Below are 13129 nucleotides of genomic sequence, written 5' to 3' on the forward strand. Positions count from 1 at the left end.
ACCTCCTCCCTACAACCCCCATTTAGGGGGCACCTCTCCTTTCCACACCCTTTTGGGGGATGCAGATCCCCTCAATCCATTTTGGGGGGAGTCACATCTCCTTCCCACCCCCTATTTGAGGAGCATGCACGCCTTCTCCCTACTCCCCTTTTGGAGGGCACAGCTCTTCCTTCCCACACCTTTTGCACAGGCACACCTCCTTCCCAATCCCATTTTGGGGGACACACACCTCCTCCCCACGCCCCATTTGGGGGACGCACCTCCTGCACACCCCCCATTTCGGGGGGTACATCATCTCCCCAGTCCCATTTTGGGGGGCACATCATTTGATGGGGACTCCTCCTTCCCACTCCCCATTTGGGGAGGGTGCACGCCTTCTCCCTACTCCCCTTTTAGGGGGACACGTCTCCTTAATCCCATTTGGGGGGCACACCTCTTCCTTTCCATACCTTTAGCACAGGCACACCTCCTTCCCAATCCCATTTTGGGGGGGACACACCTCCTCCACACCCCCCATTTGGAGGGGTACATCATCTCCCTAATCCCATTTGGGGGGGCACATCACACCCTTCATTTGATGGGGACTCATCCTTCCCACCCAGCATTTGGGGGGGCACACCCCCTCCCTAATCCCATTTGGGGGGGCACACCTCCTCCCCAATCCACATTTGGGGGACACACCTCCTCCACACCCCCCATTTTGGGAGGGTACATCATCTCCCCAATCCCATTTGTGGGGCACATCATTTGATGGGGACTCCTCCTTCCCACCCCGCATTTGGGGGTCCTTATCCCATTGAATGGGGGGGACACCTCCCCACACCCTTCTGGGGGGGGTTTCAGCCCTCTCCCCTCCGTGGGCGGCCGCTGCAGCCTCGCCCGCGGCGGGGGGTGTGAGCAGCATTTCCCGCAAATTCCTGCCTGGGATTATTGCCGGGAGCCGCGCCGGGAAGGGTTAATGCCACCGGGAAGGGTTAATGCCACCCGGAGAGTCCCTAGGGGCCAGGGGGGGGGTTCCAGGATGCGTGCGGGAAGTTTACCTGAGGTGATGGGGATTGGGAACCTTTTGTGTGCGGGGAGAGGGTAACAGGTACCTCCCGGGCTGAGGTTCGGAACCAGCCCCGCTATCCCGGATAATCACCCGCAGGAGCGGGAATGGGAGCTGCTGATGGCTTTCAGGCAATTAGCACATCAAACAAAAACCAGAGCAGCCTTCAGAATGTTTATTGAGAAGTTGAAAGCGGGCTCCTTTGTATTATTACAAATTGTTTGAATAGGATCCTGATTTCCCTTTGTTGAGAGACACGCTTGGAAAAAAAAAAAAAAAAGGGAAAAAACCCTCCATTTTCAGCGGAGTAACTTTGGATGCTGGTTATGTTGGGAGATCTTATTTTCAAATGTGTTTCAACTTCTGGCTTAATTCACAGCGATTGTTAATTGGAGCAGGGTGTGAGGAGTGCAGCAAGTACAACTTTCGCTCTCAGTTAAACAGTTCTCTTTTATGTTTAATTTCGGTCTCTTCCACACAGCCCCATCTGGTTCTCAGCTCCAATTTCTCAGCCGTTTCAACTCGGAAAGGCAGATTTTGTAGCCTGACAGTCATTTGCACTTCTCAGGAGAGGGGTAGTAACTGGCAACAGTAGCAGGATTTAAAGGGTAATTACGGAATCGATAACGTGAGGCTGCGGCACAGGCTGGCTCAGGGGATGTGAGCGCTGTGGGAAGCATCCCAGATAAAGCAGGCCTGCAGGCACGCTCCGATGGGAGCTGGGAGCTGAGGATTTCGGCAGGCTGGCTCCACACAATGCTTTTGCAGCGTTGGAGGGATTGCTGTGCTCGGAGAGAAGCACACCTTGCCTTTCTTCTCAGCCCTTAATGCGACATGAAAGAGCAGCCGGCCCTGGGCTTGGTTCTTAGCGCAGAAACGAGGTGGAGCTGCTGTAGATAAGCCTTAAGAACAGGGAAAAAATGGCCTGCCAAGAGAACTTGCAGAGGAAGGTATCCCAAAGAAATGCTGTAGCAATAATGGTGAAGGAATTAATGAGATGAGTTTGTCCCCGCGCCTTAGGATTGATGTGTTGAGTGGCTGGAGGTATTTTGCTGTAAAGATTTAAACTGCCTGAAAGAGTGTGTTAAGGCTTATGGTTGAAATTGGAACTGGACTGCAATTTGGGAGGTCAGGCTTTGATGCCTGGTGCTCTGCAGACCTCCTGTGAGAGCTTTTTACAAAGACAAGAAGGCTGAGATGGAGTCACTTGTGCTTTTCCAGCAAGTATTCACCATGCTCTGGGAAAAAAATCTCGGGTTGGAGATGCAAAGTGAGCATTAATTGTGATCACACTCCTTGCTGCAGTTTGTCAGGGGGAAAATAAGGATGATACTTTCCCTAAACATTTGTCTGGAGCTCAGGGAGCTTTCTCTTTCCCTGCTCATTGTCCAACATGCCCTTGGTTTGGCTCCAGGTCAACATTTAATATAGGTAATGACAAATAATGCTGCCTCTCCCAATGGTAATTGGGATTTGCTAGGAAGAGCAAGACACTTATTTTCAAGCCTGAAGTGAAGAATGGGGTAGGGACTAAAACCAGCCTCTTTCTATGAGCCTCCTTGTGCTAAAGCTGGATTTTAGTAGATTTAGTGATTTTGAAATCACTGCTGCTGCTGTGGTTTGTGTAACAAATCTGCACAAAAGTTGGGTACCTTGAGTGTTATTCTCTGTCTGCAAACGTGGCTCTAAGATTTCCTTGATTTATCTTGTGTCTGAATCCCATTTGCCTTTTCTCTGCTACATCTGTTTAATTCATTTCCTTTCTCCTGGCTGTGAAGTCTGCAATACTATGTGGATTTTCACCATTAATTTCATTTCGTTTTTAAGGCACTTAATGGGATTTTTCTGCTTTGAGCTTGATGTGGAATGCACCTTCTCTGTTACTCAGTGGTCAGAGTAGGATTCAGGAGTGCAAATCAGAATTAGGTCAGTTCAGTGTTGGACATGGTGCAAGCAGATATGTTAACTTGGTCTTTGAAAGTGAGATAATAAAATATATTTAGAACCATACAGGAAACATCATTTTCTTCTGGTGAGTGATATATTCTAGAGAATATCATAAACCACCAATTCACGATCTGATTTTTCCTGTTTCAAGATGAGTTTTCTGTCAGTGCTGTGAATTCTGTAAGCTGTGAACATCAAGTTCTGTCTCTGACACTTTCTAGAAATAAAGATTCCTCAATTAGGACTTTGCTGACAATTTCACTGATAAGCGAGGCAGAGAAACCAATCCCTCTTTTAGAGCTGCTTTCTCTGCAATCTTAATATTAGGAAGAAAATAGGTATGAAATGGTGCTGGCAGTTATTTTTGTGGCAGCTTTGCCATCCACAGCAGCGCTTTGCAGCCTGAGGCCGATCCCCACAGGGGGGCTGCTGAGTTCCTGGGGGGATTCAGCGCGGTTTGTGCTCTCTGCTGATGGGTTTGTGCTCTCTGCTGACGGGTTTGTGCTCTCTGCTGACGGGTTTGTGCTCTCTGCTGACGGGTTTGTGCTCTCTGCTGACGGGTTTGTGCTCTCTGCTGATGGTTTTGTGCTCTCTGCTGACTCTCCTGCCTCTGTCCCCACGCAGTGCACGGTGCAGGTGAAGCTGGAGCTGGGGCACCGGGCCCAGCTGCGCAAGAAGCCGACCACGGAAGGCTTCACCCATGACTGGATGGTGTTCGTGCGCGGCCCCGAGCAGTGCGACATCCAGCACTTCGTGGAGCGCGTCGTCTTCCGGCTGCACGAGAGCTTCCCAAAACCCAAGCGAGGTCAGAGGGGCTGGGCTTGCTTTATCTGTGTGAAAGAGCTTGTGTTGAACTGTCAATTTGCTGTGAAAGATCTCCTTAAAAAGAGGAGAAATATCCATTGCCGTGCACTCCAGCTTGAACCTTTCCCCACTGTGTTTGAGGAAGGTCAGGGAGAATGGGACCTTTCTTCTGCTGAAAGGGCAGGAGGTGAGCTGCTTTCTCCTCTTATTTAAGCATTAGTGTGTGCAGGTTCTCAAGACACAAGTGACAGCAGAAGATAATTCATGTTACACAATGGGAAAGATGGGTTTGATTTGTTGGAATTCACCAGCAAAAGCTGGAAGCACATGAGAGATGCTCTAATACCGGGCTCAGATGTGTACTGGCTATGGAGAGTTTTGCAGATTCTTGCAATTTCTAGTCTCAGATGCCAGTTCAGGCAGCCTTAACCCAGCAGAAATCAATGCTGCCATGGGGTGATGATGTCTTTGCTGTACATTCCCCCTGCAAGCCCAGTGCAGTCATTGTGCTTGGGTTGGAGTGTTATTTTCTGACTTTGCTTTCTGACTCTGTAGCAAACTGAACCTTGCTGTTGGCATGGGGCAGCAGGAGCTCATGAGGTTGAGGTGCAGGAGCAGGAATTGCCCTTTTCAGGGGCAGTGCAGTCACTTCTGTGTAGGATTGTGTAACTGGAGCTGCAGCATTAGTGCTTTAAGAAAGACAAGCTGCCCCTGAGAATTGTTGAAATGGGCATTTTTGACAATACTGCTTCAGGAACAGGACATTCAGGGTGCCTTAGGACAGCCTGTGACATTGGGGATTTGTGGGAGTCCACAGTGGAAAGGAACTGAGAGGTGCTCAGCGTTCACAAGGGTGTGACTCTGCTCTGTGTGTTGATAAAATCTCCTTCAAACTGATCTGTTAAAACTGCTGTGTGACAAGCAGGTGCTGGACTGAGCTGAAAGCTGATTTATAGAATAAAAATGCAACCTGTGGGTTACAGTTCCTGTCCTCTAGTGTAATTCATTTATTACAAATAACTGTGTTGGGGTAGTACATAAAATAATGGAATGGTTTGGATTGGAAGGGCCCTAAAGCCCATCCAGTGCCACCCCTGCCATGGCAGGGACACCTTCACCATCCCAGGCTGCTCCCAGCCCTGTCCAGCCTGGCCTTGGGCACTGCCAGGGATGCAGGGGCACCCACCCTGTGCCAGGGCTGCCCACCCTGCCAGGGAACAATTCCTGATTGCCAATCTCCCATCCAGCCCTGCCCTCTGGCAGTACAAAACCATGGCCTTTGCTCAGTCACTTGCTGTATCATCTGCCTTTCCAGGGTATTTCTTTTCTCCCAGTCCCTGAGTTTTCCAAGCTTCCTTGAGCTTGCTCCTGCTGCCACTGTGCCTTTGACCAAGGCGTGTCTGGGTTGTAGCTCAGTGCTGTGGCAAGTGCCTCTCCTAGTCCTGAGTGTATTTGAAGGGTTTTTTTTTCAGATGGTGCCCTCTTGGAGCAGATCCTGGTGCTGAAGGTGGGCTCGTGCTGCTGGCAGATTGCTCTTGGAGCCCTTGGAATTTGTCAGAATAGAGTGGCAGAGGAACAAAGGCTGCTTGGCAGATAGGCTTAAGATTCCTGCTGCCATATTGGCACTGCTCTTTGGTTTGGGATTTTTTCCCTCTAAATGACAGGGTTCTTATATGAAATTCAAGTTAAAGCAAGTCTAGAGGTTTTTGTTATTTTTAAGGATGCCCTTTTTTCTCAGTTGTATTTGGAGTGCTGCTTTCCAGCACCTTAATGATGGTAGAAGTGCTTAGAGCTGGGAGGGGATAATACAGCTACATTAAAAGACAATAATTTGTGTGCTTTTAGGTTTGATGTACTGTTTCCTAATCATATTAATTACTTGGAATTCTTAAGAGAAACTCAAAAGATTTGCACTGAATTCCTCTAATTACCTAATTGACTTTATTTACATATATTGTAGTGCATAAATTATATGCGAGTGCATCCGGTTCCTGAGAGGGAGAATATCTGTGTGGCTCTCATGTTTCTCCTGGCAGCTGCTGTGTGTGTGCTGCTACTTCATGGCCAAAGAAATGATCCTGGAATCCTTCAAACTGGATATCCTGGAATGGATAACAGGAAGAATTCAGGAGCATGAAGCCACACCAGATAGCGGGACAGGGGGAGCTGAGGCAGGGACATACAGATTAATTTCTGAAAAGCAATTAACTTTTCTAATTGCTGTTTCTGCACTAAGCAGCTCTGACCTGAACAGCAAACTGGTTCACCTTCCTCCTCGTGTTTCCTTGTGTGTGAAATAAATAGCAGTGCTCACCTGCCCTTCAGGTTTGTTCACCTGCAGCGTGGCTGTTACCCAACTGTGAGCACTGGGGAGTGTTTCAAGGAAAAAATAATCACCTGCTTGTGTGTGGCAGTGTTTTAATTCAGAAATATGGGCATCAAAGTAAAGTTTACCTCTCTGTGCTGTTCCACCTTTTGGGTCTTGGCCTTTCCTTGCCAGGCACTTTGGACTGGCAGTTTGCATTGTTGTGGGCCTGCCCAGAAATGAAATTGTATCTGGGTGCACAGGAGGGGAAGGAGCTCTCTGAGTGTTTTATGTTTCCGTTCCATGGGAGGAGCCAAGAACAGATTTCATGTTCTTAACTAAGCCTGTGGCCACCATCTTATTCTGTGTGGGTTTTTCCACAAAGGTCAGTGTTTAACTGTGCCCTGAGTCGTCAGAGGCCCAGCTCTCCTCTTGCAGCTTCTTTTTGCCTCAAATAAAGTTGTGCTGAATTCCAAGCTCACATTTATTTGTTCTCTTTCAGTGTGCAAGGAGCCCCCCTACAAGGTGGAGGAGTCTGGCTACGCTGGCTTCATTATGCCCATTGAAGTGCACTTCAAAAACAAGGTAGAATCTGATTTCTGGTCTTCTAATTGTTTTGAGCTGTGCCAGAGCCTGAAACTGCCTGACAGAAAGACTCTAAATTATGTGACTGTTTTATGTGTGTGTTTTTTATTAGTCTAATAAATAGAATTTAACTGGGAGTTGGAAGCTCCTGCCAGACTTCAAAAGAAAGCTTTTGGCAGAAATGGAATTGGATAGAAAGGTGATACCAGGACAGTGGATGGTCCTGGAGATTCTGAGCAGAGATTGTGCCACTTGTAGCTTCTTTAGCATGGAGGATATTAAAGCCATTTAAAATATTTTATGTACATATGGAAGTAAATAAACATAAGACACTGATGCTATAAATATTTGTAAACACTGTGTTGATTCTCAATATATTAAAAAATCTGCTTTTGAATTTGCAAGCTTATTAAATTTAACTGTATAGGTATGAAATCTGCAGAGGCCCAAGACAAACATTTGCATGTGTAGCACAAATATTTAGAGCTGTCTTAAAGATATCCTTGTTCTTACTCAGTGCTCTTCCAGAAAGAAAACACTAAATATTTTAAGTCTTAAGATGCATTGCCAGCAAGTATATGCAAGTTAAAATTTGGATTTATTGCTTGCTTTAAGTCTACCACAGAGGTCACATGCTGTAGGTTATGAAAACAGGGAATTGGGCACTTGTGTTCATATTACCTCAGTTTCAGTTAAATTGTTTTGTTAAACATGAATAATGGATGTTTCTGGCTTTGATTACTGCTTAAATCATAAAATAAAAACTAATGTTTTGCTTATGATCCCTAAGAGGGAGCTGAGGTAAACTAAACCAAAAATGTTGAGCCCCATCCCTGTAATCTGTGCTCTCCCACCCCCTGAGTTCCTGAGCACCAGCCCTTACCCCAGGTGTGTTGACAGCAGACACATGGAGCAGCCTCATTCTATTTATTTCCCATCCTCCTTTCCCTGGCCCTGCCACAAACATCTGTCTGCTCTTCCCTTGTGTCCCCAGTCCAGCCCAGGATGCTCTCCTGGCAGTGTCACTCTGGAAATAATCAGCATTTTGGGCTGCCTTCTTGGCTACCACACTGCTCTGACCCCCCTGTATGGGCTGGAGGAATAAGCCAAGATAATGGGACTGAGCCACCCAACACTGAGTGGCCTCCTAAACCTGGGAGTGTTTTTTTGTTCACAAGTTGTTTTTTGGGTGGGTAGGGTAAGCCAAAGGGCTGGCAAGAAGAATGGCAGGGAGGGGCTGGGGGTGAATGTTGTTGATAAAAGCAGCTTTTTTGGCAAACACTGCAAACTACCACTGGAGTGCAACAAAAACACCTCAAAAGCTTGAAGTAGTTCTGCTTCTGGTGGCTTTTCTGAGGTTTTAGATGGGAAGCAGAAAATTCTCCATCTGCACTAAATGTTGGCTTAAGTCAGGTTCAAGATCCTTTACACTCCTGACCAAAAAAATGTGAACTTCTCCAGGCTGATTCCTTAAAAGTGGAACCTCTAATGCCTGGGGGGGGTGAACTGTGGTTTAGTTCTACCCTTCCTTTTTCTTCTCACCCAGCCATTCCCCACTCTTCCCTTTTCCCTGCAGCTCTCCAATGGTTTCTTTCACAGATCCTCAGGTCTCCCTCATTTCTGTCTTTTCAGAGGTGCTCACATCTTCTGCATTCCTGTGTTTGCTTTTTTCCCTCTGTCCCTCATATTCCTGTGTTCCTCGTGGAGTATGGAGCTGGCAGCTTTTCTGACTAGAACTTGCTTTCACACCCACTGGGGTCATCACTCCTCATTGTTTCTCCACACACGTGACTGCAGAGTTGTTCCCCAGCACTGAGCAGAGAGGTGGCTTTTATAAATAAGGGAAATAGGTGGGCTCTGTTCTCCCTGGAAACAATGGAAGGAGCTGTTAATTTAGGAGAAGGCTCTTTGTTTCTGACATTTTGGTCTTTAGAAACATGACAAATAAATAGGAGAACAGGTTGACTTGCAGACTTGTTTTCAAAGCTACAGATCTTCAAAACACTCATTTATGCCCTGTTTTTTAGCTGCATGTTTGCTGGAGAAGTTCTTTTCCATTTTTAAGCTGATTAACCAATTGCTAATTAAGGAGTTTCAGGCAGCACCTCTCATTATTTAATTGGGCCAAGGAGCGATTGAGGGAAAAGGTAGAAAAAGGTTCCATCTTCCAGCACATCATTGGAACAAAGATGTGTTTTCAAATTCAGCCATGAATTAACTTAGGATTGCAGGGAGCTCAGGAGCTGCTGCTGAGGGGCTGAGCAGGACCTCAGGAACAGATGGAGCTGGGCCAGGCCTTGGCATGGAGCTCAGGGCAAGGTTCTGCCCCCCGAGGCTGCTGGGCACTGCCCAGGCTCCCCAGGGAATGGTGCCAAGGCTGCCAGAGCTCCAGGAGCTCCCAGGGCTGCTCAGGGTGGGGTTCTTGGGGTGCCTGGGCAGGGATGGGGCTGCACTGATCATCCCTGAGGGTCCTTTCCAGCTCAGGATATTCAGTTGGGCTCCTCTGTCCACCTCTGCCCAGTGATGATGCCATCTGGGAGTTTGAAGAGCTCTGATCATTTTCTGTAAGTGGAGTTGAAGGAAATATAAGAGGTAAACACTTCTACAAGGACAGGAGTGCAAAGACTGGGATATAGTAAAAATTAACAAGATAGGGAAAGGGGAGGAGGAATAGCAAAGGTTTAGGATACAGCCTGTGTTCTCCTGGATGAAAGAAGATGGTGTTAAAACACCAAATAAAGTCTTGATTACTTCAAGACCTTGTTCTCACTTTGATTGCTGTAACCTGTTGACACTGGTGGGGATCAGCTGCTGGGAGTGCAGCAGATATTGTGAATTGATTGCAGCACTGGGGACTCATCCTTGAGTGATTCTCTTCAAGTCCATGGTATAGATTGGTTCTGGGATTGGGGTGAAAAGGCTCTTTGGAGGTGACTGGGCAGGGGAGCTGGGTGGGTTTGGAGGCCATATGTTCCTCACAATCTGACACATTTTTGTTGATGTGTGTCCTCAGCTGAAGCCAGACTTGCAGAGGCTTTGGGATTTGTTTATTGATGCATGTTTAGCTTTGTGAAGGTGAGAAGAGAAAGGATTTAAAGAGGGAGTGAGCCAGGCTGTGGAGATTGATCTTTGCCATGGTTGGCTGAAATGGGTTTTTTTCCACAGTTTAAGCTCCTTTCTTAGCCATTTCCTTTCCCTGTTCTGATTTGTTACTGGGATGACAAATGCTGGCTGTCAGAGCCCGTGTGCTCTTTGCTTTGGCTAAAGAAATACCAACCTGTGCTCTGGGAAGGAGCAGCTTTACTAAGAACTGTTTTAATTAACTTCATCAGGGATTTTTTTAACCAGCTTGGCATAAAATTGCCCATTGACTCTTTGTGTTGGAGAACTCCCTTTTTGTTATCATTGTGTGTGTTTGGAGCAGCAGACTCGGTGCCTTTTTGTTGGGTGGGGAAGCATCAGCAGAGTGTGAAAAAGGTGTAAGAGCCTGTTCTTATCCTCTGTGAGCATTGCTGGCCTGTGTTTGTCCTTCTGCTGCAATCCAGCTCCTCCATGAGCAGCGCTTTCTCAGCTCTGCTATTTGAATTGCAGAATATAAATTGGGAATATTGCAGCGAGCCTGGGCAGCTGGGGGCTCTGAGCAACCACAGCACTCGTGCTCTCCTTGAACACTGGCAGAGCCTTTGCTGCTGTAACTGATCCTGGAAAACAAATGGCAGGGGCTCAGCAGGTTGATTGATAAAGCTTTTGCAAGTCGAGCTGGCTAATGACAGCAGATCATTTGGACTGGAAATGTTAGTGTGCTATTTTTGTTTTGAAATCCTTTGTGTTCCTGGAACGAGGGCTGCTGTGAGTGGCTTCTGCTGCTCGAATCGATACAAACCCGGTACAACAAATGCGTTGCTGTTTTTCTCCTGCTCTTCCCCTTCCCTCTCCCCCTCAATTTCAACAGTCTGGAGGCTTTTTTTTTTTTTTTTTCATTGTTGTCTCCAAATAAATCTCTTCTAGTGGTACACGTTGTAATCTGGAGGCTGTAATACAGGTCTGGCTTTGGTATTCATTCCCTGTGACATTTTTTGCATCCTAATCAAATTAGATCAATCCTCCCCACAAAGCTCAAGGTCTAGTAGATTTTCATGTTCTTCTGATATAAGGCAGATGATATTAATGCAACATGGATAAGATGTTGTATTAAAGTCTCTTTAAAGATGCTACCTCCTAATTTTAATGCTAGAGATAAAAGCCTTCCAGGATTTACATAATGGATACATGGAACTTGGGCTTTTCCTATTAGTGAGAAGGAGATAAGCAAAGAAAGCTGAGAAATTCGTTTGATTTTTTCCACTGTGGTTCAAAAGAAAAATAAGCATATTTTACCCCTTCTGCAACCTTTGTAGAGGTGATGTAGAAAACAAATAGAGAGAAATATTGGAAAAGGGGAGAATTATTTGTGTATCAGAGTAGGAACTCAGCGGAGACGTTGGTGGTGGGCTGCACATATGGCAGGGGAGGTGAAACAGGATCAGCTACAACTGGTGTCAGGATTGTGCCATCAGGAAGGGACTGGCCTGGGAAATGCCCCTGGGGAAGGCTGGGGCAAGTGTTGGCCAGGGAGCTGCTCCTGAGGATGGTTGAAGAGCCTGTGTTTGCAGGAGACATTTGATTTTTGAAATTGCCATTTTGGGCAGGATGTGCACAGGTTTCAGGAGAGGCTGAGCAGCTTCAGCCTGTTGGAGTTTACTCAGTGTTGCTGAAAGTTGGGCAAGGAGGAGTGAACCTGGTCCTTTGGTCTGCCCTTTGAGGGAAACATTTTAGCTCTGTCCTGTACCATCTTCCTTCCCAAACCTGCAGCAATTCCTTTGGTCCTGCTGCTGTTATCTTTGCTTTTACCTTTTTCTGTCAGAAATTAGGCTGGATTATTCATTTACCCATTCTTTTATCTGAGCAGGGCCAAACCCTGGGCTGGCTGTGTTTGAGTAGCCATTCAATATGGGACATCCATAGGCACCTCCAGATGCTGAAAATACATACATATATCTATTTATACTTTATATTTTATACATTATATTTTATACTTTATATTTTATACTTTATATTTTATACTTTATATTTTATACTTTATATTTATACATTATATTTTATACTTTATATTTATACTTTATACATTATACTTTATACATTATACTTTATACATTATACTTTATACATTATACTTTATACATTATACTTTATACATTATACTTTATACATTATACTTTATACATTATACTTTATACATTATACTTTATACATTATACTTTATACATTATACTTTATACATTATACATTATACTTTATACATTATACATTATACATTATACATTATACTTTATATTTTATATTATTTTATATTTTATATTTGCAGTGTGTGGCAAGGCTGTGTTTGCAAAGACAGAAGCTTTATCAGCCATGCCAGCTTCATGTCATGTATTTGTAAGAGTTAGAAGATTATTAAGTGAGCAGATAAAGAGATGTATTTACACTAATCTATATTATTTATACTCAAATAATTATTGTACTCATTATATACATATATATATAATAAAATATATATTAGGAAAATCTGATTTTCAAGCTAAGTAACAAGTGTCTGATGGAGGAAAGTCCTAAATGCTTAACCCTGAAGAATCTCCCAAAAGAGAAGATTGATTCATGGATTCCTGAGTGGAACATAAGGCTGATTCTTTCCAAATCTGAATTTTGGGCTATTCCCTTTCCAATGCCCTGTCTGGAAGCTGCTCCAGGACCAGTCAGACGGGTTGGACCAGCCTGGGCAGGGGTTTCATTTCTCCAGACGTTCTGGATCAATGCCCCTGTCAGGCTGGATCCATGGCAAAAGGGAAGTGGTGGTAGATGTTGTAGTTATTGAATAACCATGAGCCTGCTTCCTTGGTGTGCTAGATTTTTGGAGATAATTTTGGTTTATGGCTTTCTAAAAGTGATTTATGAGCTTTATGCGCACGCTACCAGCGAAATTCTTTTGATTTGTGTTAAGTGGCAAAGGGCACACACTGCCTTAAAAACAAGACAAGGAAATTTTAACAAAAGACTTTAAAAAATTCCTGCTCTTACAAAAAAGTGCCGAAGGAACTTTAACCCATTACTTCAGAACTCAAAGGAAAAATAAAGCAGCTTCAGAGCTCATAACAGCTCAGTGGCAGGCGGTGCAGACAGGAAGCAGTAAAAATAAAACCTAATGTACCCAGCTCAGGAGATTGGAGGTGGAATTGGGGGATTCACTGGATGAAGGGAAGTTTACAGCAGCTGCAAATAAAAGCCCTGGCTTTGTGCTGCTCACTTGGAGTTTACTTCTCTGGCATCCTGCATTTAAGGGGCAGATGCAAAATGAGGTTTTGAGGTGCCTTGCTGAGACATCCCTGCACCAGCTTAACCATTTCATG

At 45.3% G+C, this 13129-nt stretch overlaps 1 protein-coding gene across 1 annotated transcript in view; it reads left to right on the forward strand.

Moving 5' to 3' along the window:
• The window catches only part of MLLT1 (MLLT1 super elongation complex subunit), a 33604-nt gene that overhangs the window by 579 nt on the left and 19896 nt on the right, over nt 1-13129 (forward strand). Inside the window, exons 2-3 of the mRNA XM_066566279.1 lie at nt 3620-3800; nt 6607-6689. Coding sequence (XP_066422376.1) covers nt 3620-3800; nt 6607-6689 — 264 coding nt within the window. The remainder of the gene's footprint in view (nt 1-3619; nt 3801-6606; nt 6690-13129) is intronic.

Source organism: Molothrus aeneus, chromosome 27 (genome assembly GCF_037042795.1).
Source record: "Molothrus aeneus isolate 106 chromosome 27, BPBGC_Maene_1.0, whole genome shotgun sequence".
NCBI lineage: Eukaryota > Metazoa > Chordata > Aves > Passeriformes > Icteridae > Molothrus > Molothrus aeneus.